We start from the raw sequence: 25,574 nt of genomic DNA on the forward strand, positions 1-25,574 counted from the left end.
CTCACAGGCCACGGTGAGATGGCATACTCCCTAAGAAACCAGAACCCCTAAGACCTGGGTAAGAGTCCAGGCAAACACGCAGCACCGCGGGAAGCCTCAGCTGCTGTGGAGTCAAGGCCAGGCCCTGTGGAGGATTCTTCTAAGGCAAGGATGGGCCTCAGGCAGAACCATGGACCATCTCCAGGCCTTGAACAGAACCCGGAGGTCACAAGGGGGTGGCAATCAACCAAGGAGACACTAAAGGTGAGGACGGTGGGTCCCAATAACTCTGCAGCTGCAACTGGCCTCCTCTATTCCAGGACTCAGTGATTTCTAAAGGGAACCCCCCCCTCACAGACACTGAGTGGAACAAGGCGGGTACTGACCAGGAACACTGGCTGTTGACTATGCTCACCTCCCCAGTTACAAAGACCACATGCCTGGGGGCTGTGAGAAACACAGATGCTTTCCTGTCACTCTCTGTGCCTGGGGAGGAAAGGGAATCCTCTCAGAAGCAGTTTCCAGGGCGCCTGGGTGGCTCAGTGGGTTAAGCATCTGACTTGATGGCTCAGGTCATGATCTCACGGTTCATGGGTTCGAGCCCCGCGTCAGGCTCTGTGCTGACAGCTCAGAGCCTGGAGCCTGCTTCAGATTCCGTGTGTCCTTCTCTCTCTGCCCCTCCCCTGCTCACGCGCTGTCTCTCTCAAAAATAAACAACCATTAACAATTTTTTTAAAAAAATACAAAATTAAGGCAGTTTCCGAACGTGGTCCTAGATGGAAAACTTCAACTGTGCTTCAAAAAGATCCTTTCTTTTTTTTTTTTAATGTTTGTTTCTGAGAGAGAGAGACACAGAGACAGATACAGACAGCGAGAGAGCAGGAAAGGGGCAGAGAGAGGGAGACACTCCAAAGCAGGTTCCAGGCTCTGAGCTGTCAACACAGAGCCCGACATGGGGCTCGAACTCACAAACCGTGAGGTCATGACCTGAGCCGAAGGTGGAAGCTTAACAAACTGAGTCACCCAGGTGCCCCCAAAAAAATCCTTTCTAATCCATTATCATGACATTACCCAGGATTCAACATCTCTCCCTAGAACACAGGCAGGCCCTGTGTGCCTGCAATTAAAGTAACTACTAACTAAGACAATGTTTTAATTACTTCTTTGCTGAACGCAGGAAGAGCGGGAAGAGCTCGAGAGGTAAGGGCATCCATTTCCGGGGGGGCTGGGTGGAGCCAGCACCCAGTGAGCCAACCTGCTTATCAAGTATCTCATATGTGCCAAGCGCTGGGTTGGGACTTGGAGGGAGCACAGAGATAAGCCCCCCACCCCCACCCCGGTCTCCTGGTGCTCCTTTCTTGCGGGAGCAGGCAAGAGGGAAGAATTCCAACAGACGGGGAAACAGTACAGGGGAGCCGCGGGGCCATCAGCCTCGAAGGAAGGGATGACACGTGGGTAAAGACCACAGAACGGAAAGGAGCCCGGCTGTCAGACATCCTAAAGAAGCACACTATTCTGGATTCAGCGAACAGGGTCAAGGGCAGTGGGCCACGGACAAGGAGGGCAGGGCCAAGGCCATGGAGGGCCCTGAAGGCTCCGATAAGGACTCTGAATTTCTTTCTCCTATGTTCCCCGCTGCGCAGGCTGTCGGTTCCTGCCGCTCAGCCCACTGCTCAGGCCAGGTCTGCTGCCGTGGAGTCGAGACTGTCGGTCCCATGACCGTCAGGAGCTCCTTACTTCCGTCAGAAGCTCCTCTGCCAAGCCACCGAGGATGGATGCGGAAGAGGGGGTTTTGTTTTGTTACTGGTTTTTACTAGCTTGCCCCTTGGGGCTAGCCTGCCAGGCTGGAGGTATCGTTAACAATGAAACCATGGCCGAATCAATACCACCACTCCAAAGTGCTCTGCTTTCATTACTTTTCTGATTTTATACACAATGTGGCTACACCCATCCCCCATGAGGCTGGCCGGGAGCCCATTTCCAGATCACGGTCGTGGCCTACTAACCAGGGCCTGCTTTGGTCCTCTGCCGTTGGCGGGCCACCGCAGGGGCCAAGGCCAGTGCCCGCACAGCTTGTAAGTCACAGAGCCTGAAGGTTCAGAGCAGACCCGCTGTGTTGAGACCTGACAGTTAGCTTCACGCTCTGAATCCTGATTTAAATTAGGAGTATGAAAATAAAAGCCCCAAAGACGGCCACATATAAATTCGTGTACCTTAAATAAAAATATTTGTTTGGGACCTCCAGGTTAGTGTGATTATGTAAAAACCATCCTTTCCCCTAGAGGATGGCCCTAACTGCCAGTCACGTCCCACATTCTGCCGGCCGGCGTGCATACTGGCTGGCGCGGAGAGGGGCCTGCGATCTGCACCACCGAAGAGCTTAGGGTTGCGGCACTAACTACTAACTTGTATAGCACAGACCACCGGCGGGAAAGAAAAGGTGAGTCCCAGCAGGCCCAGCAGAGACGCAGCCTCATGGAAGCCACAGGACAGAGGCAGGAAGTATTTGCGTCACACGACGGCCAAAGGATTAACAGCCAGAATACACACACAGTTCCTAAAAATCAACAACAATCAATCCAACTACCACAGAGGAGAAATTCCTATAAACTACAAACGATTAATAAACATGCTCGACTTCCCTCACTAACATGATACCATTGCCATCTAACAGCTTAACAGTGAAAAATACTGGAAATGCCCCCTTGATGCTGTGGGTCTCACAAAACGAGTGGGGTCAAAAGGCTGTCAACTATCCGACCTAGAGGCTGTATTTATTCAAACCAAAATGCCAAATACCCTTTTACTCAAATGTCATTCCTAGGAACCCATTCCAAAGAAAACTAGCATCCATGCCCAAAGATCTCCACAAGCACAGGCTTTACACTGAAGCACCATTTTTTACAGAGAAGTTAATGGCTCTATTTTTATGAAGTGTCCAGAACAGGTAAATCTACAGAACGGTGATCAGCGCTCGCCCGGAGCTGGGGAGATGGGGAGGTTGGAGGGGTCGCAGCTCAGGAGTGCAGGGGCTTGTGTGGTGTCAGAATCTTCCCAAACGGACCGTGGTGACGGTGCACAACTGTAAATACACTAAAAGCCACTGAGCTGCGTGCAGTGAATGAATGACCTACAGGGCGAATGAGAGCTCGATAAAGCTGGATGCAAAAGACAGAGACAAGATCTTAACAGAAACGGGCCATTCTGTGTGGGGACAAAACAGTTCCAGAAATCACAGTGGTCTCTGAGGCTACGCAGGTCAGTGGCGTGCACAGTGAACAACTGAGCCACACCAGCTGGAGCGGAACTGTTCGGCTTCCTGCAGCATTCCTCTAAAATGAAGATGCAACATTTTGGTGTTTTATTTTTTTTTTTTCTTTTTTTTCTTTTTTTTTTTAATTTTTTTTTTTCAACGTTTATTCATTTTTGGGACAGAGAGAGACAGAGCACGAATGGGGGAGGGGCAGAGAGAGAGGGAGACACAGAATCGGAAACAGGCTCCAGGCTCCGAGCCACCAGCCCAGAGCCCGACGCGGGGCTCGAACTCACGGACCGCAAGATCGTGACCTGGCTGAAGTCGGACGCTTAACCGACTGCGCCACCCAGGCGCCCCAACATTTTGGTGTTTTAAATGTTCAGTGAGCGGGGCGCCTGGGTGGCGCAGTTGGTTGAGCGTCCGACTTCAGCCAGGTCACGATCTCGCGGTCCGTGAGTTCGAGCCCCGCGTCGGGCTCTGGGCTAATGGCTCAGAGCCTGGAGCCTGTTTCCGATTCTGTGTCTCCCTCTCTCTCTGCCCCTCCCCCGTTCATGCTCTGTCTCTCTGTCCCAAAAATAAATAAACGTTGAAAAAAAAAATTAAAAAAAAAAAAAATGTTCAGTGATCTACAAAACTGACTCGTGTGAAGTCCACTCTACATTCATGTAGTTTTAAGGAAAGTAAAACAGTCACGAGGGGAGATGCCCTTACACAATGAGTAAGGCTATGTGTGTGTTACCTGGGACAGAAGACCCACCATATGCTATGTGCACGTTTACTTCCACGGAATCGGGCACTTTCTCCTTGCCTTCTGGCTTCCGTGTCATTTGAACGGTTCCGAGAATATGCACTACCTCATCCAAAAGTAAAAACACAAGAGGCGCGTGCACCACACACACACACACACACACACACACACACACACAGCAAAGCAAACCATGGGGCAAAAGGTACAACCCAAATACTTCCTAAGGCAGGACACCAGTCCAAGAGTCCTTAGAAAACGCACCAGAGAAGGAAAAAGATGACACACTAGTTGCACACCTGGAGTCAGGAGGGAATGGAGTCCTGAAAGTTCTCTTTACACCGTGGCGAATGGCAGCATCTACTTAAATGTGTGGGTTTTCCTGAAGAACTGGTTACAAAGAAGGCAGTCTAAGGGCTGAGGATGAGTTCAGACACGGGGAGAGCAAACTCTTGATTGTGCTAATTAAAACTTTTAAAAAGCAGTCAAACACAACCAATTTCAAATGGGTTCATTTATTTGAATAAAACCACCAACAGCAACTTAAGGAGGGCACCTGGCTGGCTCAGTTGGTTGAGCATGCGACTCTTAATCTTGGGGTCATTAATTTAAGTCCCATGTTGAGTGCAGAGCAAATTTAAGAAATAATAATAAATTAATAAGCAAAAAACAACAACCTAGAACAGAAGACTAAATTGTTTGATTTCTTTTACACATTGATGCAGGCCGACCACCATTCACCACACCTTCTTCTCATCTTCCTTTTGAGGGGACCCATCAGGGCTATCAATAAACAGACAAATCCAAGACCTTTTAAAACACTAGTGGCCACAGAAATTGTTTGATTTCAGGGGTGAGGGGTGGAGGCTGGTGCCTGGTTGGCTCAGTTGGTTAAGGATCTGACTCTTAATTTTGGCTCAGGTCATGATCTCATGGTTCATCACTTTGAGCCCCGCATGGGGCCTGCTTGGGATTCTCTGTGTCCCTCACTCTCTGCCCCTCCCCAGCTCTGTCTCTCTCTAAAAACTAAATAAATAAATAAATTTGTCAGAGGAAGACTAGTTTCTCAGAGAATAACGAAGGAATTCTGGTTTTGTTTAAAAAGGTGGGGGGGAGGGGGGACACTTCAGTCTACAAACCAGTGTAGACCTTGACCATCTGCTATGCACAAGAAACATCCCCTGTGAAAACTGGACTTCCAAGAGGTAAGGTCATTAGAATCGGAGGCATACCATGTTCATGGACTGAAAGACTCCTACTCAAGATGTCAGTTTTCCACAAATCCGTCTTTGTGTTTGAACACAATTTCAATCAAAATCCCAAAAGGATTTTTTTATACTTACAGACAAGCAAAAAGTTTTCATGGAAAGATGAAAGGAATACAGACAATAAAACCATTTTGGAAAGAACACAGTCCGAGAAATTACACCTGATTCGACTCACTCTAAAGCTTCAGTAATCAACACAACAAGCAAAGTAATCATAGTGTTGTATTAGCAAAGAGATGAGCACACAGATGCATGCAACTGTGGGGAGTCCAGAAACAGACCCCCACACAAATGTTACTATTTTTGGGAAAGGTGACCACGGAAAAGGGATAGTCTTTACAACAAATGGTAAAGGAACAGGGCGCCTGGGTGGCGCAGTCGGTTAAGCGTCCGACTTCAGCCAGGTCACGATCTCGCGGTTCGTGAGTTCAAGCCCCGCGTCGGGCTCTGGGCTGATGGCTCAGAGCCTGGAGCCTGTTTCCGATTCTGTGTCTCCCTCTCTCTCTGCCCCTCCCCCATTCATGCTCTGTCTCTCTCTGTCCCAAAAATAAATAAACGTTGAAAAAAAAAAAAAAAAACAAATGGTAAAGGAACAACTGGACGTCCACAGACTAAAACAAGGAACCTCAACCCACACCTTACACAAAAATTAACTCATAATGGACCTTAGATACAAATATAAAATTTAACAATGTAAGGCTTTAAGAAGAAAACACACAGCGTGGGGCAAAGAATTCATAAAAGAACATTTCGACAAATAAGACTTCACTAAAACTAAGTTTTGCTCCAGAAAGATACCATTAAGAGAAAAGACAGCTACGGATTAGGAGAAAATGCATGTGCAAGTTGCCTCTCTGACAAAGGACTTGTGTCCCAAATACACAAAGAGCTCTCAACATTTGACTGGAGTAAAACAACCCCGTACTTGAACACACACTTCCAACAGGGTGGAGGGATGGCAAATAAACACGTGGAAAGTTGTTTGACCTTCAGCTCTTAGGTGTGTGCAAATTAAAACCACAGTGAGAGGGGCGCCTGGGTGGCTCAGTTGGTTGAGCGACCGACTTCGGCTCAGGTCGTGATCTCGCAGTTTGTGAGTTCAAGCCCCGCATCAGGCTCTGTGCTGACACCTCAGAGCTTGGAGCCTACTTCAGACTCTATGTCTCCCCCTCTCTCTACCCCTCCCCTGCTCACGCTCTGTCTCTCTCTGTCTCTCAATAATAAATAAACGTTAAAAAAAAAAAAATTAAAAAAAAAAAAAAAAACCAGAGTGAGATACTACTGCCATTAGGATGACTAAAACCTAAAACACCGACAATATCAAGTGCCGACAAGGACGTGGGTCAGCTGGCTCTCTCGTACACTGGCATGGGATGCAGGATGGCAAGCAGTCTGGGTAAGAGCTTCTGTAAGGTTAAGCATACTGTGCCATATGGCCCAACAACTCTGCATCTTACTCTAGACAAAAGAAAACTCATGTCCACACGAAACCTGCCACTGATATTTAGAGTGTCTTCATTCATAACTGCCAAACATAACTGGAGGCAACGCAGATGTCCTGCAGTGGGAGGACGGATAAACAGTGGTACGTCCATACACCGGAAGGAAGACTGCTCGGCAATAAAAAGAAATGAAGCGCTGACACACCAAACCCAGATGCTACACCCTGAAGAAAGAAGCCAGTCTAAAAGTTTACATGCTGTGCGATCCCATTTACATGAGATCTGCAAAATGACAAACCCGCAGGGGACGGAGGACACAACAGTGGTTGCCAGGGGTCCCATCAGGTGGAAGATGGGACGACACAGGAAATACTTGAGGGGGGTCATGCAGTGAGTGAACTATTGTGCATGTTGATTGTGGCAGTGGTGACACAAATCTATACAGCTGTTACATTCGCAGAATCCCCTCCCCAAGTCAATCTTACTTTATAGTAACTTAAAAAACCAAAAGGGAAAAAAATCACCTGCAGGGCAGAGAGAAGAAATAATTTACTGACTCTTTAAATACTCCCTTGATGTATGGTTTCAGATCTCTTAACTCTTAGGGAAAAGAGAACTAAAAGATTTTATAGAAAAGATGGAGAGTCTGAACCTTCTTTGCCCCAAGACCTTCAGATGGGTCTTCGACAAAGCAGTACACGAATGTCTGCATCAAAATTTATTCTTCTTGGGGGAGAGGGAGCTGCAGGTGGCAAGGAACCAGGGAAGCGGGAGGTCAGAACAGAAGTGAAAGAAAGTATCGACCGAAACACTGGTTTCCTAACGCGCACAAACTATGCGCCAATAAACTGAAGCACATTTAACAAGGTGTGCCGTTTTACGAGCAATATTTAAATCCAGACTTATTTCCCCAAGAATTCCACACAAGCTCTGTTCCACACAAGCTACTGGAAACTGGAGGAAGTGGGGGAGGGAGATACAAACAATAAATATTAACAAGTGGAATGGTCGCCATTATGACTAGGAAGGAAAATAATCAAAATCACAAGTTGTTTTTGGCTTAAGCCCTCCCTCGTTGAACGCTCACGAAATCTGTTGTTGATCATAACAGCGTCATCTTGTATACACCTTTAAGTAGGGGGAAAGCTGTTCTGGAGTCCACTCCCCAGTCACGGTGCTTCCACATCGCGCGAGGGGCTGGGGGGGGGGGGGCAGGGACACCCACTCCTGCCTGCTCCTGCCCCATGGCATTAGCTCATACGCACACAGCGGCCACCCAGCCACCCTAGTTACCACCCAACCTTCTTCACCCACTCCGCCGAAAAGTATTAAGACTTTTCATACACAACAAAAAGTCACTGTCCTCTTTGTCTGGATGAGCTTCCTAGAACTCTAAGGACAACCCTGTTCCCAATTAGGTAACAGCAAGGCACAAGGGCATAAAACATGAATGGGATATTTTATGCACTTACACTCAATGTTTTATTTATTTTTTTTAACGTATTTATTTTTGAAATAGAGAGAGACAGAGCATGAGCGGGAGAGGGGCAGAGAGAGGGGGAGACACAGAATCCAAAGCAGGCTCCAGACTGTCAGCACACAGCCCAACGTGGGGCTTGAACCCATCAAGCGAGATCATGACCTGAGCAGAAGTCGGATGCTCAACTGACTGAGCCACCCGGGCACCCCCCTCAATGTTTTGTGTTTTTTTTTTTTAATCTTTTTAATGTTTATCCTTGAGAGAGAGAGAGAAACAGAGACAGAGTGTGAGCAGGGGAAGGGCAGAGAGGGAGACAGAGTCTGAAGCAGGCTCCAGGCTCTGAGCTGTCAGCACAGAGTCCGACGCGGGGCTTAAAGTCATGAACCACAAGATCACAACCCAAGCCGAAGTCGGACGCTTAACTGACTGAGCCACCCAGGCGCCCCTACGCTCAATGCTTTAAAATGCAGCTGCACAATAAAATGTGTCAACATTTACAAGACCTGGACAACTCAGTGAATCAGTATTTTCCAAATGAGCACCGAATGGCATAGAACAGGTCCATTCAGAGTACAAGACAGAACAGTGAATTTTAATGTAACAGAAAAGCGATCTGCAGGGTTTCGAACTGGCACAGTGCAGTCAACTTTAAAAAGCTACCAAAGCTGGGTGTGGTACCAAAGAACTGACTGTCTGAACAGGCTGTTAACCCACTGTCCCCTGTATTAACCAGACGCCTCTGTGAGCCTGGCTTTTCTGCTTCTGCCACAATACACTGCAGCAAGTGACAGAAAGCAGAAGCTGAGAGAACAGAGAGAGCACAGAACCCAGCTGCCTCCTATTAAGCCAGACAATAAGGATATTTGTAAAAATGTAAAAATAATGCCATTTGTCATTAAATTTGGTTTGGGAAAATATTTATTTCCTGTAAAACATACATTATTCGTGTTGCCTCATAATGGTTTGTTATTCTTAAATGAGCAACGAAGACGGGTCATAGGTTTCGTTTCTAATATGGCAAATGATGACAGACACAACCCACCTACTTAAAGCTCTTGGGGGTTTTCATCTCTTTAAAAAGCGTAACAGGATCCTGACAGCAAAAAAAGTTTGAGTCCAAAGACCAGACCGAGTGGGGGATGTGTGCTGTGCGGGGCTAGCAAAACTAGAATCACAAGCCCTACTCTGCAGAGCTCCCACCTGGGAGCCACCATGCCCGCAACCTGGAAGGAGGCAGTCAAGGAGCCCACATTCCTTTATGCCTGGGGGTTTCTCGGCCTTCTGGGCCCTTCCGGAAGGGCACCTGGAAGCGGTGAGAGGCCCACAGGGGTGTGGTTCCAGCTTGGCCTCACTCACCCTGCTCCCCATTCAACTCCCCTCAGACCCCACATCGATGGACTCCAGCACCAGATCCCTTGTCACCAGATGGTCAGCGGCGCCCACAGTTGTGCATGGTAAAATCTAACCAACCCCTCATCTCCGCTGCTGCTCTGACTGAACCCTCAAATGACACCGAGAGCCCCACCCTGCGCCACCCGGTTCATTCATTTAGTAGTGAAGCACATACACAGCCACAGAAAGATTCCAAGTCCCCTTAAAACATACTGAATAAGGGGCGCCTGGGCAGCTCAGTTAAGTGTCCAAATTCGGCTCAGGTCATGATCTCACGGTCTGAGTTAGAGTCCCACGTGGGATTCTGGGTCTCCCTCCTTTTCTGCCCCTCCCCACTCGTATTCTGTCTCTCTCGCTCGCTGGAAAATAACCAAACCCTAAAAGGAAAAAAATTTTTTAATGTATCAAATAAAACCTACTACAGATGACAGAATCATGGGAGCCCACACATCCTCTTGCTCCAACAGAAATCACGGTGAGGTCCCATTCGATGGAGCACTGGCGCATCTACAACATGAAGAAGCCTTGAAGATGAGATACTCAGTGCAAGAAGCTGGACACAAAAGACCACACACAATGCAGGATCCCATTTACACCAAAGGCCCGGAAGGGGCAAATCTGAAAAAGAGGAGCTGGACAGCTGCCTAGGCTGTAGGGAGATGGGGAGTGTCCCTAATGAGTACAGGATTTCGTTTCAGAGTAACGAAAATGTTCGAAATTTGGGGGTGCCTGAGTGGCTACATCAGACGGGTGTCCAACTTTGGCTCAGGTCATGAGTTTGTGAGTTCGAGCCCCACATTGGGCTCTGCGATGACAGCTCAGAGCCTGGAGGCTGCTTCAGATTGTGTCTCCTTCTCTCTCTGTACCTCCCCTGCGCACAACTCTGTCTCTCTCTCAAAAATAAAAAACATTAAAAAAACTTAACTAGGGGCACCTGGGTGGCTCAATCGGTTAAGCATCTGACTTAGGCTCAGGTCATGATCTCGCGGTTTGTGAGTTCGAGTCGGGCTCTGTGCTGACAGCTCGGAGCCTGGAGCCTGCTTCAGATTCTGTGTCTCCCTCTCTCTCTGCCCCTCCCCTGCTACTGCTCTCTCTCAAAAATAAACAAACAAAATTTTTTTCAAATCATGGTGACTAACACGTTTTATCAAAAAGACTTACAAAAGGGCAGGTGCAAATCTAATCCTCTATTAACTGTTACCAAAGCAGGTAAAATTAAGAGCAAATATTGTGTCGTGTTCCCATCTGACTGAAACTAAAATACAAAAATGCAGTGCACCTGATTATTTGTACTACGTGGGAGAGAAACTGTGGATGCAGGCACAGCAAATGACCCAGACTCTTCCCTACTCCCCTGATCTCAAAGTCTGATGGGGAGAAAAGGAAAGAAACACCAGGCAGCGTGTTAATTATACCACAAAGAACATATCGGGAAATACAAAGATGCCTCTATTTTCACCTACTGGAAGCCTTGCCTCTGGCTCTCACCTCAAATTCCCTGGAACTCAAACCCTAACCACCCAGCCAGCCCTCCTACCCCACTCTCCACACCACTGCACCAGACCTCACTGCTTCCCCCACAGCCAACGTAATCTTTCTCTTCTCCACCTCCAGAGCCTTATCTCCTCACCTCTTGTGGCATTCATCACTTTGTATCCTGCACGAATTCTGTGCTCATGGGACCTATCTACATCCTGCTGACTTTCCTTAAGCAAAGACATCTTATCACCTCTTCATCTTTGAGAAACCACCCCTATCCCCAGTGCCTGAGCAGTGATTCCAAGATTACCAGCAAGTATGCACTATGATGAGCCAGTTTGGGGAACCTTCTTCCTAAGTAATGACAGAAGAAAATGCTCGGTTTCCCATTATTCTAGATGATCCTGTTCAAGGCAGTGCGCGCTAGAGAGGCAGAGCTAAAATCCAGTCCACAGGTTGGGTCCAGAGCATCCCTGCCCATCAAATTTCTGTGCTAATGGAGATTCTCCATAGACAGCTGCGCTGTCCAATACCAAAGCCACGACCCACATGTGGTGGCTATGAAGCCCTCGAACGACAGCTCGTGAGACTAAGTGACTGAATGTTTAATTTTACTTAATTTTTATTAGCCTAAATCTACTCAGTCATGAGTGAATACCGGCTACAACACTGGTCAGTGTGAATCTAGAAATCATTCCATCCCTCAGAGCCTTGGTTTCTTCATCGGTAGAGCAGGGGCATGACAGACACTTTCTGCTCTAACGCACAATCATACGACCAAACGGCTTCTGATAACACACCCAAAATGAAATAAGTACTTCAAGAAAACCAAGAGACCTTCAAATAATTGATCGGACCAGGGTGCCTGAGTGGCTCAGTCAGTTAAGCATCCAATTTCAGCTCAAGTCATGTTCTCCCGGCTCACGGGTTTGAGCCCTGCATCAGGCTCCCTGATGTCAGCCCAGAGCCTGGTCCCGCTTTGGATTCTGTGTCTCCGTCTCTCTCTGGCCCTTCCCTGATCGGGCTCTGTCTCTCTCTCTCTCAAAAACAAATAAAACATTAAGAAACAATTTTAAAAAATGACTGGACCTAACTTCATCAAAATAGAAATTAGATTTTAAATAAGAGCCTCTGATTTCCAAGAACTACTGACCCTAAAACGTTTATATCTGCAGTGCCAGTTCTCCCCTTCCCCATATACACGCCAAGGTAATTAACAACCAAGTGAATTGTCCTGAAGACTTAAAGGGGTAGGGACCGTGCTTTTCACATCACCCCACGGCACTGGAGCGGAGCCAGCCACCAAGAGGACCACCAGCGCCCACCTATGGTTGGTGAGAGCGCACGGCTGTGTCCAAGATGCAAAGACTAGCATCAAGCCATGTTAGGGTTTCTTAAAACTATTCTATAGACGTTGACTGCTGCAATCACTTTCCAAACTAAACATGCTCCCCAAAGCCTACAAATTGTGTGTGTCTGTGTGTGTGTGTCTATTTTTTTTTCTCCCTTCGCATTCCCTGTCAAGGGAAGAGGGCCCCCCCCAAAAAATATTCAATATATGCCATAAAAGCAATGCCACACGGCTAGGTGGTGGCTATGAGGCAAGGAGGATGGCCTCTTAGGTCACCCCGTTTCTTTCAGCACCCACCTTGTTAAGGAATCTGGGTCTCTGGGACGCCTGGGTGGCTCAGCCACTGAGTGTCCAACCGGCTCAGGTCACCATCTCACAGTTTGTGAGTTTGAGCCCCACACTGGGCTTGCTGCTGTCAGCGCGGACTCCTCTTCTGATCCCTCTGTCTCCCTCTCTCCCTCTCTCTGCCCCTCCCCCTCTCTCTGCTGGCACTATCTCAAAAATAAACAAACATTAAAGGGGGGGGGGCGCCTGGGTGGCTCAATCGTTTGAGCGTCTGACTTCAGCTCAGGTCATGATCTCACGGTTTGTGGGTTCGAGCCCCGCGTCGGGCTCTGTGCTGACAGCTCGGAGCCTGGAGCCTGCTTCGGATTCTGTGTCTCCCTCTCTCTCCACCCCTCCCCTGATCGCACTCTGTCTCTCTGTCTCAAAAATAAATAAAAACATAAAAAAAATTTTTTTTAGCTTAACAAAAAAATACTAAACAAAAAAAAGGAAAAGGAATCTGGGGCTCTGGTACCCAGCTCCACAGAATCAGAAACTCTGAAATGCAGTATGTTTACGTCCTGAGCCCCTGCTAATAAACCTTCTCAACTTTTCATCTCTCCATATACCCAGAGTCCCAAATGGTTTGCTTTAGGGATGACCCATTTCAGCTAGGGATCTCAGTATGTAACAGTTACTGAATACCTGACTCAGTTACTTCAATTCTATTCTCGCAAGGAGGGAGGCACCTGCCCTAAAAGCACATAATATTCTGCTCTGTATCTTCCTGACCCACACATCCACTTGCTGAACTGTACACGTGACCCCAACCACTTCTGGCAGTGAGCTACTTTCTATATTCAAAGCGTGTGGTGAACCACACAAAAACGCTCAACCAGGAAGACCGACTGCAGCACACCATTCAGGGTTGGCGAGGGAAGGAACGTGGGAGAAGGCAGCAAAGGTGTTTCAGCTAAGAAGCAGTAACCACGTCTTTTACGACCCACGGGGTCTACTGGGTTTGACGAATCGCCATCAGCTGTGGGGCCAGACTGCACGGGTTCAAATCCCATTACTGACCCTGAGTAACTCGGTGTCTTGTTCTGCTTTGCTATGAAGCAGGGGTGATGATACAGCCATCTCGGAGAGCCCGCACATCACGTGGCCCAGAACAGAGTGAGGGGTCCTCAGTGAGGGTGGGCAGCCTCACTCTCATCGGGCTTCACCAAAGCCCCCTACAGGTTCAAGGCCAGCTACAAATATCGGGCACACACCTGCTCCTCACCCACCTCCCCGGATCCACTATGACTTTCAGATGGCTGCTGGAACTTATTACTATAAACTTACTGGTCTAAACAACACACCCTTAGTCTTTGTTCTGGAGATTAAAAGTCTGAACACTGGGCTCCTTGGGCTGAAATCGAGGTGTTAGCAGGGCTGTGTAGCTTCTGCAGGCTCCAAAGGAGAAATCTACTTTTTTTCTTCCCTCTTTTTTTCTTAAAGTTTATTCATTTTTCAGAGACAGAGCATGAAGGGGTGAGAGGGGCAGAGAGAGAGGGAGACACAGAATCTGAAGCAGGAGCCAGACTCCGAGCTGTCAGCAAAGAGCCCGATGCGGGGCTTGAACCCAGGGACTGGGAGATCATGACCTGGGCCGAAGTCAGATGCTTAACCTACTGAGCCACCCAGGTACCCCGAGAAATCTATTTTTTGCCTTTTCCAGCTTCTAGAGACCTCCCCCATTCCTTGGCTCCCCTTTCCATCCTCAGAGCCAACAAGGCCTTCCCACCCCACACCACCCACACGGCAACCTCAGGACCCTTAGGATTACACCAGGCTCACCTGGGCAGCACTGGATACTCTCCCCATTAGGGACACTTACCTTTGCAACGTAAGGCAATACAGTTGCTGGCTCTGGGGATTAGGACAGGGACATCTCTGGGGGCCATTATTCCACCTACCAGACCCTAAACCACAGACACAGACGCACAGGTCCCGATCCGACCAACCCTGTTGTGCTACTCGACATCTGCCTCCGACCACTCCAGCGCAGCGCCCCGCTTCTCAAAACCGGTCGTGTGCCCCCCTCAGGAAAGCCTCTGCTGACTCACCCTTCCCAGGGGAGCCAGTCCCGTCCCTACTATGTGGCACGGCCACCTCCTGTCCACCACCCCTTCGGAGCCCTTCACGGAGGCCCTCCCGTGCACATGTCCACCTGGCACCTGAACTCCGGCCCTCCGTAGGCAGAACATGTCTGGTACACAGGAGCCCCGCTAACCAGGCTCTGTGAGAACCACAACAGATCACCTCTGCTGCCGTGAGAATGCAAGCCTCCATTCCTGGTCCCTCTGGAAGCCAGACAAGAAGACAAAGAGGACAGGGCTAAAAACGAGAAGCCCTGCACAGGGTCGGCGAACAGGTGCCCCTCTGTGCACCTAACCACAATGAAGATCGAATGTAGGAACTTTCCAGTGATGTGACTTTCCTGCAACACCCAAGCATGGGCCTGTCACACCGGACCACATTACACCCTGCGAGACTTCAGAGTTCATTTGTTAACTGCAACCCCAAAGTAGGTATGATCCGCAATCCACTTCTTTGAACAAAAGAGAACTTAGCTCTGAGCTTATAAGATACAACTGAAGCTGTCCACAGAGAAATTCTAGAAAATCACTTTAACAATCTCCCCCATTCTCGGTGTACCTCTCTAGCACTGAATTCGCAGGAGTATTAGCAAAACAGAGAAACACTGGGGATAAACATCAGCCCCCATGAGCAGCAGAAGCGAGATCATCTGTTACTTTAAGAACTACACATGGAGGCTCTCGATGTGGGGGTTGCGACTTCACACAAAGTCGGGTTTGGTTACCAGAGCGGACCGACCGGCAGTTACCAGTGTAATAGGGTCTCTCTATACTCATGGTCTAGACACACACTTTCTTTCTTTTTTTTTTTTTTTTAATTTTTTTTTAATGTTTATTTATTTTGGGGACAGAGAGAGACAGAGCATGAACGGGGGAGGGGCAGAGAGAGAGGGAGACACAGAATCGGAAGCAGGCTCCAGGCTCTGAGCCATCAGCCCAGAGCCTGACGCCGGGCTCGAACTCACAGACCGCGAGATCGTGACCTGAGCTGAAGTCGGACGCTTAACCGACTGAGCCACCCAGGCGCCCCTAGACACACACTTTCAATGAACACAAACGGTTTCTGTAATTTTCTTTCTTAGGATGTATGTTTGTTCTAATCACTGACTTCAACAGTTAGCTGTACATTTGTTGAATTAATAATAAACTTGGGCTTGTATTTTGTAGGTTTACTTGGATTTCACTTACATCGTCTGTTGGCACTGTATTTCTACAAAATACAGTCTAGAATGTCCACAGTGGACTAGAAATTAAAGAAAAAACCTGGTTCTTCACCACAAATAACTGGAAAAGCTAGCTGTATAGGGTTTGCCCAAGAACTATTTTATTCATTTTAACTGAGCTCTCCCAGAACACACTGCAAGTTTCCCAACATTCAATGTGATACCAATGCTTCCAGAAACACCACCAGCCAAGGATCCAACCAGATCATTTAGGCCAGCACTGGCCACTAACACTTTCTGCCGTTGCCAGAAGTACCCTGTACCTGCACTGTCCAACATGGTGGCCACCATCCACATGTGGTTATTCATCACTTGAAATGTGGCTAGTAAAAACATTTTTTAATATGGCAAGTCAGTTAAGGAATAGGATTAATTTAAATTTTTTTAATTTTTTAATATTTATTTTTGAGAGAGGCAGAGCACGAGTGGAGGAGGGGCAGAGAGAGAGGGAGACACGGAATCCGAAGCGGGCTCCAGGCTCCACGCTGTCAGTACAGAGTCTGATGGGGGGCTCGAAACCACAAACTTCGAGATCATGACCTGAGGCAAAGTCAGACAGTCAACCAACTGAGCCACTCAGGTGCCCCTAATTTTTTTTAACGTAAACTCTACACCCAACTTGGGGCTAGAACTCATGACCCCCAGATCAAGAGTTGCATGCTCCATCAAATGTACCAACCAGGCGCCCCAATTTTATTTTAAACCTAAAATCGCAGGGCTGGTGGCCACTGTAATGCACTGCACGGGTCCTTATACCCATGTGGCATTTCCTCCTCCCCCCCATATGAAAACAAGTGGATTTCTGGAGAAAGATGGGCCTAAGAAGGAACCTGATCTCAGTTTGTTCTCATCAGAACCAGCAGGAGACCTGGAGTGCTTCGGAGAAATGAGGAATCCTGGCTAGGACAGCACCTCACTCCAGTCCAACCCAGGACAAGCGACCCCTCAGCCACTACCGCTCCCAGTCTCGAGTGGGAGAGTCAGCCCAAAGGCTGGGGCTCACAAAGGGGCCACAGCAACCCACGCCCCCACCAGCTGCTTCTGAGGGCATTCTGCAAGTCAGGCTTTTCCACCCGATTTGTGCATCCTCTTAATCCTTACACACTCAGCATAGAAGAGAGAAAGGCTGAGAATCTTTGGGGACAATTCTTGTAAATGTCCATAATGGAGACAAAACAGCACTATGGACTGAGGAATGTTTTTAACCACTTCACATACAGTTTCTTTGACTGAATAATGTCTCCTCCACGGTGATCTAAACCACCGAATGCAAGAAGCAGGCACTTCAAAATCACCCACCCAACACTAAGAGAAGCTAGGCTGCATAACCACACCGACAGTTAAGAACTGTTACACGCACTCGTTTTAAGACAGCCACTGCACAGGGTCAATTAAGAGCCTTGAAACAGAACCTATTCCTCAAAGTCGCATTGATGAAACATACTTCCAACTCCAGGTACGGGGCCCGTAAGTCCTTTTATAAGGGACCCCACAGTGATGGAGTTTGCTCAGCCAACACATTAGAGCCACTGGACAGGGTCTCCCTCGGAATAATCCCCCATCAACTCCTTCTGAAAGTACTATGAATCGGGTGGCAGGAGGGGTGGCCAAGAGAAGTTTTAGTTCCACCCAGACACCTGTGGCTACGCCCTGGAGCGTATCACACTCTACAAGACAGGCCACTCTCGTAAACTCATACCAGAGGCCAGTTTAGCAACTTATTGTGAGAGCAAGGCCTTCCCCAGGTGGATATGCTGAGGGCTGGCACACGATACAAGAGTCCTACCAGTATCAGGATGTCAGGAAAACCAATTTAGTCACTGGCACGGAATCAAAACTGGAGGACCTAGGCTTTGAATAGTCTATGCCAGGCAGGAGAATCACACAGAACCGCTGTGGTCACACAAGGGAACCTCCTCCTCCCCAGCTTTCAGACTCTGAACGACCCTCTCCCCCACACCCGACCAAAAAAAAAAAAGGATCGACCGCCACCCTGAGACTCAGACTGACCACTCACGTGGCAAACGGTGGACTAGAGCTCCCTCAGGCAGGTAACCTGTTCTCTTCCAAAGGACACGGGCCCCCCTGGGCATGTGTGTCCACATTAGCAGCGGTGACCTGCGCAGTCTCCACACCTCCAGGCTGGCCTAAGAACTGAGCTGGTGACAAGCAGCACAGGGGCCAGGGAGGGCCCACCGGGCGGGGCGAGGAGCACCGTGCTCCCTGTTACCCCCGGAGGCCTTCCAACCCCAGCTCTTGCCACCCCAACAACATGCCGTGCCACCACTTCTCAGGGTGCAGCCCTCGAGCTCTCCCTCCCCCGTCTCCTGCTCGACTCCCACTTAGCCCTGTCGTCCCCATGTTCTGGAAGCATTCAGCTCTTGCCCAGGTCCGTGTATTTCCTGACTCTCTCATTACCCCCATTCCCAGCTTCCAAGTTCTAATTCACCAACCCTCAGAAGTAGGCCTGCTTCTCTTCAAGAGAATTTCAACACGTCTGACTTCTCATTAGCCAAGGCATGTGTTAACTTACTAGAAAAATGGCATAACTGACTTTCCTGCCTACGCGTGACACTTAAAATCCTGCTTCCTCCAACTTTCTTAAGTCCAAGTAAGTTCAGGACAAGTTCACGAAGCAGGTGACATTGAACAGTCAACTCTGTCACGGTACGTGTCAAGAAGTGCCTCGTTACAACTCTTTGTCTCCAGAGTAAGATCCCTTTGCCTTGGAAATCAAACAAAAAGACTCAGGCTACATACTACTCATCCAAAAAACCAGAAGAGTAACAAAACCAAATTTTAAAATACTCAGAAGAAACCGTCAGTAATTTATATAGACCCGTCAACACCCTGGTCTGGAAAACAGAAATGAGCTCCTCCTTCCAAAAAGATCAAAAATGCCATCTGAAGCAACTTACGTTAAAAGCAATAAAACTGAATTAGCAGCCATCAAAGCAACATCAGTTTATGGCTTCGGCTTTCTCTTTCACACACCACCTTGCCAGCCAGCCACCTCCTGTTGTACCGTTTAGCCTTAGAATTGCTTTTTCCTGAATGAATATCCCCCACAAGTACACTGAACAACAAAACAACAAAAAAAGAACAGGAGACGGTCACCTTCCACACTAACAACCCAACACTGAGGAAGAGAGGGTTATGCGAGGGACAACCACGGTCTACAGGACTCCAGTGCAAGCCAAACAGCCGTGGCAACCAGAAAGTTTTAGGGAGAAGGTGGCATGGGAACAGGTTTTGAACCACTGTCCTGGGGTATCCATCCTGTGTGCATTCTCAAAAGAGAAGCCATCGGTGTCTATGCAAGGCCCCAAAGCCGGGGCTGCACCCCAGGAAGCACCAGCCTGTGTGTGTTCGGACCCCAAAGCACAAAGAAGGCCAAGGCCAATCCTGAGGACTCTGATGGCCTACACAGGACTGCGTGACTCCCCACATACAGCACACCTGCGCCCCCCTAAAGCAGGGCGGTGAAGGGGCCAAGTGGTCCTGCGGGCAGTCTACTTTCAAAGAGCTGCACGAGCCGTGTGAGGTTCAGGAGGGATGGAAGCAGACATCAGCAAGAAGGCTATTGCAAAGTCCCAGCATGAGGCAACAGGGGCCTCATTTAGGGTGGTGGCTGAAACCAAAGGGCTTGGTAACAGGATGTGGGGATCCAGAGAGAAGAATTCAAGGCCAACTCCCGAAGTGTGGAGACTGGGTGACCTGATTCTCAACCTCAAATCATCATTACATGCTCTAAAACTTTTCCCAGAACAGGAATACTCTTTATCACAGGGCTACTGAGCTGAGCACACTTCAGTGCCCGTGTCTCAGCGCCCCAAGTCCACTCGTGTCCTCCGTCATCCACAGATGTTTCTTAAAATATTAAACCATTAATCTTAAGTACCTCTTTAGGCATCCCAAGCCCAGAATTCCATAATGCTGCTTAGATTGAGGCTGGTCCTGTTTTCTTCCTAGTCCACACTAGGACATAATCACCGTAGGACATTTCTGCACACCACGGAACATCACAACCTGCCCTACCTGTGTATGCCATGCTCTGGTCCTAAGTAGATCGCTTCCTCCCGTGCAAGGCTCCACTGTCCCAGGAACCCCACGAATTGAACATCCGCACTCCCAGTTCTCTGCACGGTACTTTACAAGAGCTTTGTGCTCTTGTCACACAATTAAATGGCAAAGTCCACACTCAAACTCAGGCCTGGCCCAAAGCCTGTGCTCAAGCCACCATACTGCCGCACCACGAGGAGCTGGAACTCACTGGCCCCTTTCTCCCTTTCCACCAAGCTGACTGCAAAAAAATAAAAATAAAAATCAAGGAGGAAGGTACTCACTTTCTTCCCGTATTTGCTGTTAGCAATCTTTTATTTGTTCCCAGATCATCAAAATCAGCAGCCTGAGAAAATCGAGAGGGTTGATGCCTGTGGAGAGTAACTTCCAATCCTACCAAAACCTGCCAGGCTCAGAGTCAGACATTTCCAGGTTTGGCCTAATTTTTTTCTGCATTTCTTCTGGGTTCTCTAAGTTGACTTTCATCTTGTAGCTTCGCAGTTCTTTTACCAACCAAGGCTAACGCGAGAGAAAAATAGGGATTCCCGTGATTTTTGTCTTGTTACAGGGCTATCTGAAAAGGCAACTTGCGTTTTAGACAGAATAAAATGTGCCCAGTTTGGTTTATCTGGGTGCGTGTGTGCAAGGAAACTCCCTTTCACTCCCAAACCTGCCTTAGCACAAGGGTAACTCGAAACTCCGCCTCCCCACGAAAGTTTGAAAGAAAAAGAAATCCACCAGTGCTGCCTCTTCCCAACCAAAAACACAGAAGTCAATGATCAATTCTTTGCAAACTACAGATGACTCATTGATTTGCTCCCAGCTTGGTGTCCCAACGGCAGTGGTCTGAGTGTTGTACCGAGGTCAAACAAAACTGTCTGTCCCCAACAGTCTAAGAGATCACACTCTGCAACGGAGATTGCTCACAGGGGCCGAAGAAGCAAGGAACAAACATCAGGGTATTTACATTTGTGCTGGCCCGTCTATGCAGCAGAAGCAAGGGCCTTGGGAAAACTTCCTGTTGACTGGACAGGGCACAGCACTGACCAGATGATCACCGCTCCAAGTACTCAGAGGGCAGAGGCCTGCACAAGTCGCTCCTTCAGCCCCTCGGCCCGCACCTCCTCTGAGTTAGACAAGGAATAAACTGCTAAGTGAATTCCTTCCTGGCCAGACCGAATAACACCACCACCACCACCGCGTGTGCCTCCCCACTTGAAACGTGTGATCAACTGCTTCGGGACCTAGAGGAGGCATGGGGTCCGAACCCATGAACTGCCGTCCTGTCCCTCGTCTCTTCCCTCTCTGCCCTTCACCCTTTGTAACTTTCGCAATTGCTCAGAACAAGTCATTTTTAAAATAACAAAGCGTGAGCATTGTTACTCTACAGCAGATACGCAAGGACCGAGCAAAGTTCCGTCAAAAGCAAATGCAATCCCAGAGAAGTGGAGTGAGAAGGAGAGCAAACTAACACTGACCTACTGATAGGAAAGAACAACCGACCTAACCAGTCTCCCAAGCTCCTCCGAAACGGCCCTGCCCAGGAGGGGCAGGTAGGATGCTCCTCATTGACAAGGCCTTCCCTTCCTCAAGCTGATCAGAACCCTAACTGCTACCAGCTGCCAGTTCTATTGGACTCAGGGCAGGTTCAAGGCACTAGCATAACCTGGCACGTGAAGCCAAATGGAGTTGATTGTCACTAAATCCCACCCTGCTGGCTTTTTAGTAGGAAGGATTCTTCCCCTCTTCCTGATCCTAAACTACAATATTTAAAGCCAGCACATTTCAGGAGTGGGAAGCTTAATAAAGGCTGATAGGCAGCTTTGTGAACCACACACCTGTGGGTGCTCACAGGGAATTGACAATCCCAAGTCCTACAGAGGCAAGGTATCGGCGGGATAATGAATTTGGGACAGAGGTCCACTCAAAAGAAACAAGTTTTCTTAAGTTTTAGAAATCAGCATTAATAACCGCAACCTTCCCCTCCAATTTTGAGATTCCAGTAAATTCGCAGATTAATGATTTTAGGAGTGACCTTTCCAATACAAACTTTGATATGAAAATAAAACTCCATGAGAAAAGGAAGTCATCTCGCAAGCAAAGAGTGTGTGGATTTCTTGGAACTGTGGATTTCTGAAAATTCTTCCACTACCCTTCAACACTCTCCAATCTTACAGAAAAGTCTGCAGAACTCGGGGCATGACGATTTCCCCAAAGACAGTTCTGTATCAGAAATAGGTCCTTCAGTGATGTCCACCTTTATTGCTTCTCACTACTATTTTAAAACACTTGGAAAAGTGGTAAAACAACATATAGGGGAAATCAGTATGCTAGCACTGTTGGATTTTTGTCTTCATGGAGCGCTATTCAAAAAAAAGTGGGGGGAGGGACTGAAAAGCAACCTGTTTGGTTATGTGGCATAAAAGGAATACCCAAAATTGTCTCAGCAACATATTCCTGCAACTAGCTGGTTTAATCACCCATGCCAAAAGCTTCGTGAAGCTACTGCCTTCCTGAAGCCAAAGGAAATACATAGCCCGGTCCTTGGCGCGGACTCTGCTCTCCTGTCCCCCACGACTGCCCATTGTTAAGTACCACTGGGAAGTGCTTTCTGCAGGCATTTCCACCACTTTGCCTTTTGCAATCTGGCAAGCCATTTTTTTCAGGGAACATCCAGTTACTGGCAGTACGTCATTCACAGGGGAATACCAGTCATGGTTAAGTGTTCCCACCAACCAGGGTGGCAGGCAGTGCCCCACACGTGTAGCCACCCGACAGGACAAATGTGGTCCTTTGCCTCAGCTTCCTGAGCAAGGTTCCATTCATTTATGCAACCCGAGATCGCTGGCTAAAAGCAAACTAAGAACATTCAGTGCCCAGTTCACTTAGCTACCCCCTTTTTTGGCTCCTGCCGGTCTGACCCCTCAAGGCAGGTAAAAAAGCTGTTTTTCCAGACTACTTTGACTTTGCTCTTTTAAACACTTGGGGCCACGAGAACCAAAACATGCCTTCCAATGGCCAACTTGGCCCGAAATATGTAAACCAAAGACTCTTGACATCAAACCTTTATAACCAAGACCCCGTATCTGGAAGTACCTGAGGAAACTGCTGCCAGAAGGGCAGAAAATTAAGTTACTTTTGGAGTCAGGATTGATTCGGCTGTAGGTAGCCATGTGCGGCGGGGCTCTCGCGCAGTTGCAAACACACACCTGGCCGGATGCTGACTGCACCGCACACAGTCGGGTAACCCAACTCTCCCCTCCCCGCCCCCCGCCCAAACAGGTAAGTAGAAACAGCGTCCGGCTCAGAACTCGGGGCCAGTCCCAAGGCGGAGAACATGTGCCTTCCTTGCAGGTGTTGCACCAAAATGAAGCCCAACGCTAGGAACTGCCGTTTTAAAGGGATCCGGGGGAACGCCTCGCAGCCCTGGTGGGCGCTCCGGGGGAGCGCACGCGAGCAGGTGCGGGCGAGCCCCGCGTCCACGGAGGGCGAGCGCTCCCCAAGCTCGCCGGCCGGAACCGGGCCAGGCGAGGCAGATCCCGGGGACGCCCGCCACGGGGCACGGCCCGCCCCCACCCACACCCCACCTCCCCCCCCCCCCCCCGGAGCCCGGCTCCCGACCCGACGGCCGCCAGCAGCCCGGAGCACGCCTGCGTCCCTCGGGCGGCCAGGGCGCCCTCATTCACAAGCCCGGGATCCGGGCGCTTTGTGCCGGAAGGCGCCCCGGACAATGAGCCGGGCAGGGGGCCGCCGGCCGCCCCCAGCGCGCGCGGGCCCGGCATGACGGTGCAGCCTCGCCCGGCCCGGCCCAGGCCCAGGCCCGCGGCCGCCGGGGCCTGCTTAAAGATGGCGAGCCCCTCGCGTGGCTCCCGCGGCTCCCCCCGGCCACAATGGAAGGCGCCCCCCGGCCCCGCCGCGGCCGGTCCGCGGGCCTCACCTTCCATCTCCATGTCCTCGGGCTCGCTCAGCTGCTGCTCGCCCGCTTTCTGCTGCTGCTGCTGCTGCTGCTGGTGGTTCATGTCGGCCGCGGCCTGGGCCTCGCCTGCGGCCGGGAGCCCGGGCTGCGGGCCCGGCGGGCGGGCGGCGGCGGCGGCGAGCCGGGGCGGCGGCGGCGGCGGCGGCGGCGGGGCGGCCTCCTCCTCCTCCTCCCGCGCGTCGTCGGCGGCGGCGGCGGCCCCGGGGCGGCCCGCGGCGGGCGGCGGCGGCGGCGGCGGCGGCGGCAGGGAGACGCGCACGTACGTGCTCGCGATTCGCCCAATCTCGGCGCCGAGGCGGCGGGGCGGCCGGCGGGCCGGGCCGGGCGCCGTCGTCGCTCGCGGCGGCCGCCGCCGCCGCCGCCGCCGCCGCGGGGCCCGCCTCCGCCGCCGGGGCCGGGGCCGGGCTGCGGGGCGCGGGCCGGCCGGGGCGGAGGGCGGCCGGGCGGGGCCGCGGAGTCAGCCCCGCCCTCGGGCCGTGGCGCGGCGGTCGTGAGGCCTGGCCGGCCGCGGCGGGCCTGCGGGGCCCTGGGGCCGGCGGGAGCGGCGGCGGCGCGGGCGGGCGACTGGCCGGCCGCGCTCGGGGCGCTGCGGCCTCCGCCTCCTCGGCGTCGTCGTCGGGGCTCCGGCAGCGGACGCGGCGCCCGGCGGCTCGGCTCGGCTCGCTCTCAAAATGGCGGCGGCGTGAAATGTCACATCCGCATGGGGGGCCCGAGAGCGAGCGAGCGAGCGAGCGGAGAGCGGGCGGGCGGCGCAGGGAGCGGGCGGGCGGGAGGGCGCCGAGCAGGAGGGCGGAGCGGGAGCGGAGGGCGGAGCAGGGGAGGCGGAGCAGAGAGCGGCCCGCCCGCCGCTGCCGCCGCAGCCGCCTCGGCCCGCCCGCCGGCTGCGGCTCCGGCTCCGGCACCCGCTCCCGCACCAGCCCGCGTCGCGCCGCGCCCCCCGTGCCTCCCACGCCCCCAGCGCCGCCCGGCCCCGGGTGCCTGCCCCTGAGTCCCGGGACGCGCCGGTGCGGGCCCCCCGGCACCCCGACCCTGGAGGGTGAGAGCCCCGAGCCCGGCCCAGCGCAGGGGCCTTACCCCCCTTCCTCCCCATACCCTGGGGCCCTCGGCGCGGCCGTGTGACCTTGGGCGTGTAGCTGACCAGGCTGCTTAGAACAGGGTCTGGGACAGAGCCAGGGGCGACGCGTACCACCAGTGCCTGTGGTCAGTAGTAGTAGTAGGATTACTCTCCACCCTTAACCGAGCTGTGTTGTACGTGCCCAATACCCTATGTGGGAGAACTTATTTTCTCATTGTTGTCCAAACCAGAAAAGTTAAGTGCCTCGGAACTGACCCCAAAAGCTCTTCGTGTGGCATTTAACCGGTTCCCCTCAAATCAGCACAGACTGGTGAGTAGCGTCTCAGCTTTTTTATGGTAACCGAGGCAGCGCAGGTGAATAAATAGGCAAAAAGGACATACATCTCTGTACATCTGTCCCCATCTAAGGGACCGTCTCAAAGGAGAATGTAATTTTGC

General features: G+C 50.8%; 1 protein-coding gene across 1 annotated transcript in view; it reads right to left on the bottom strand.

Moving 5' to 3' along the window:
- Positions 1–24,137, bottom strand: part of USP7 (ubiquitin specific peptidase 7) — a 65,832-nt gene extending 41,695 nt beyond the window's left edge. The window contains 1 exon segment of the mRNA XM_030301549.1: positions 24,023–24,137. Within this exon segment, the coding sequence (XP_030157409.1) occupies positions 24,023–24,104 (82 nt within the window). The 5' untranslated portion in view covers positions 24,105–24,137.
- Positions 24,138–25,574: the final 1,437 nt, after the last annotated feature.

The sequence above is a fragment of the Lynx canadensis genome, chromosome E3 (genome assembly GCF_007474595.2).
Source record: "Lynx canadensis isolate LIC74 chromosome E3, mLynCan4.pri.v2, whole genome shotgun sequence".
In the NCBI taxonomy this organism is placed as follows: Eukaryota; Metazoa; Chordata; class Mammalia; order Carnivora; family Felidae; genus Lynx; species Lynx canadensis.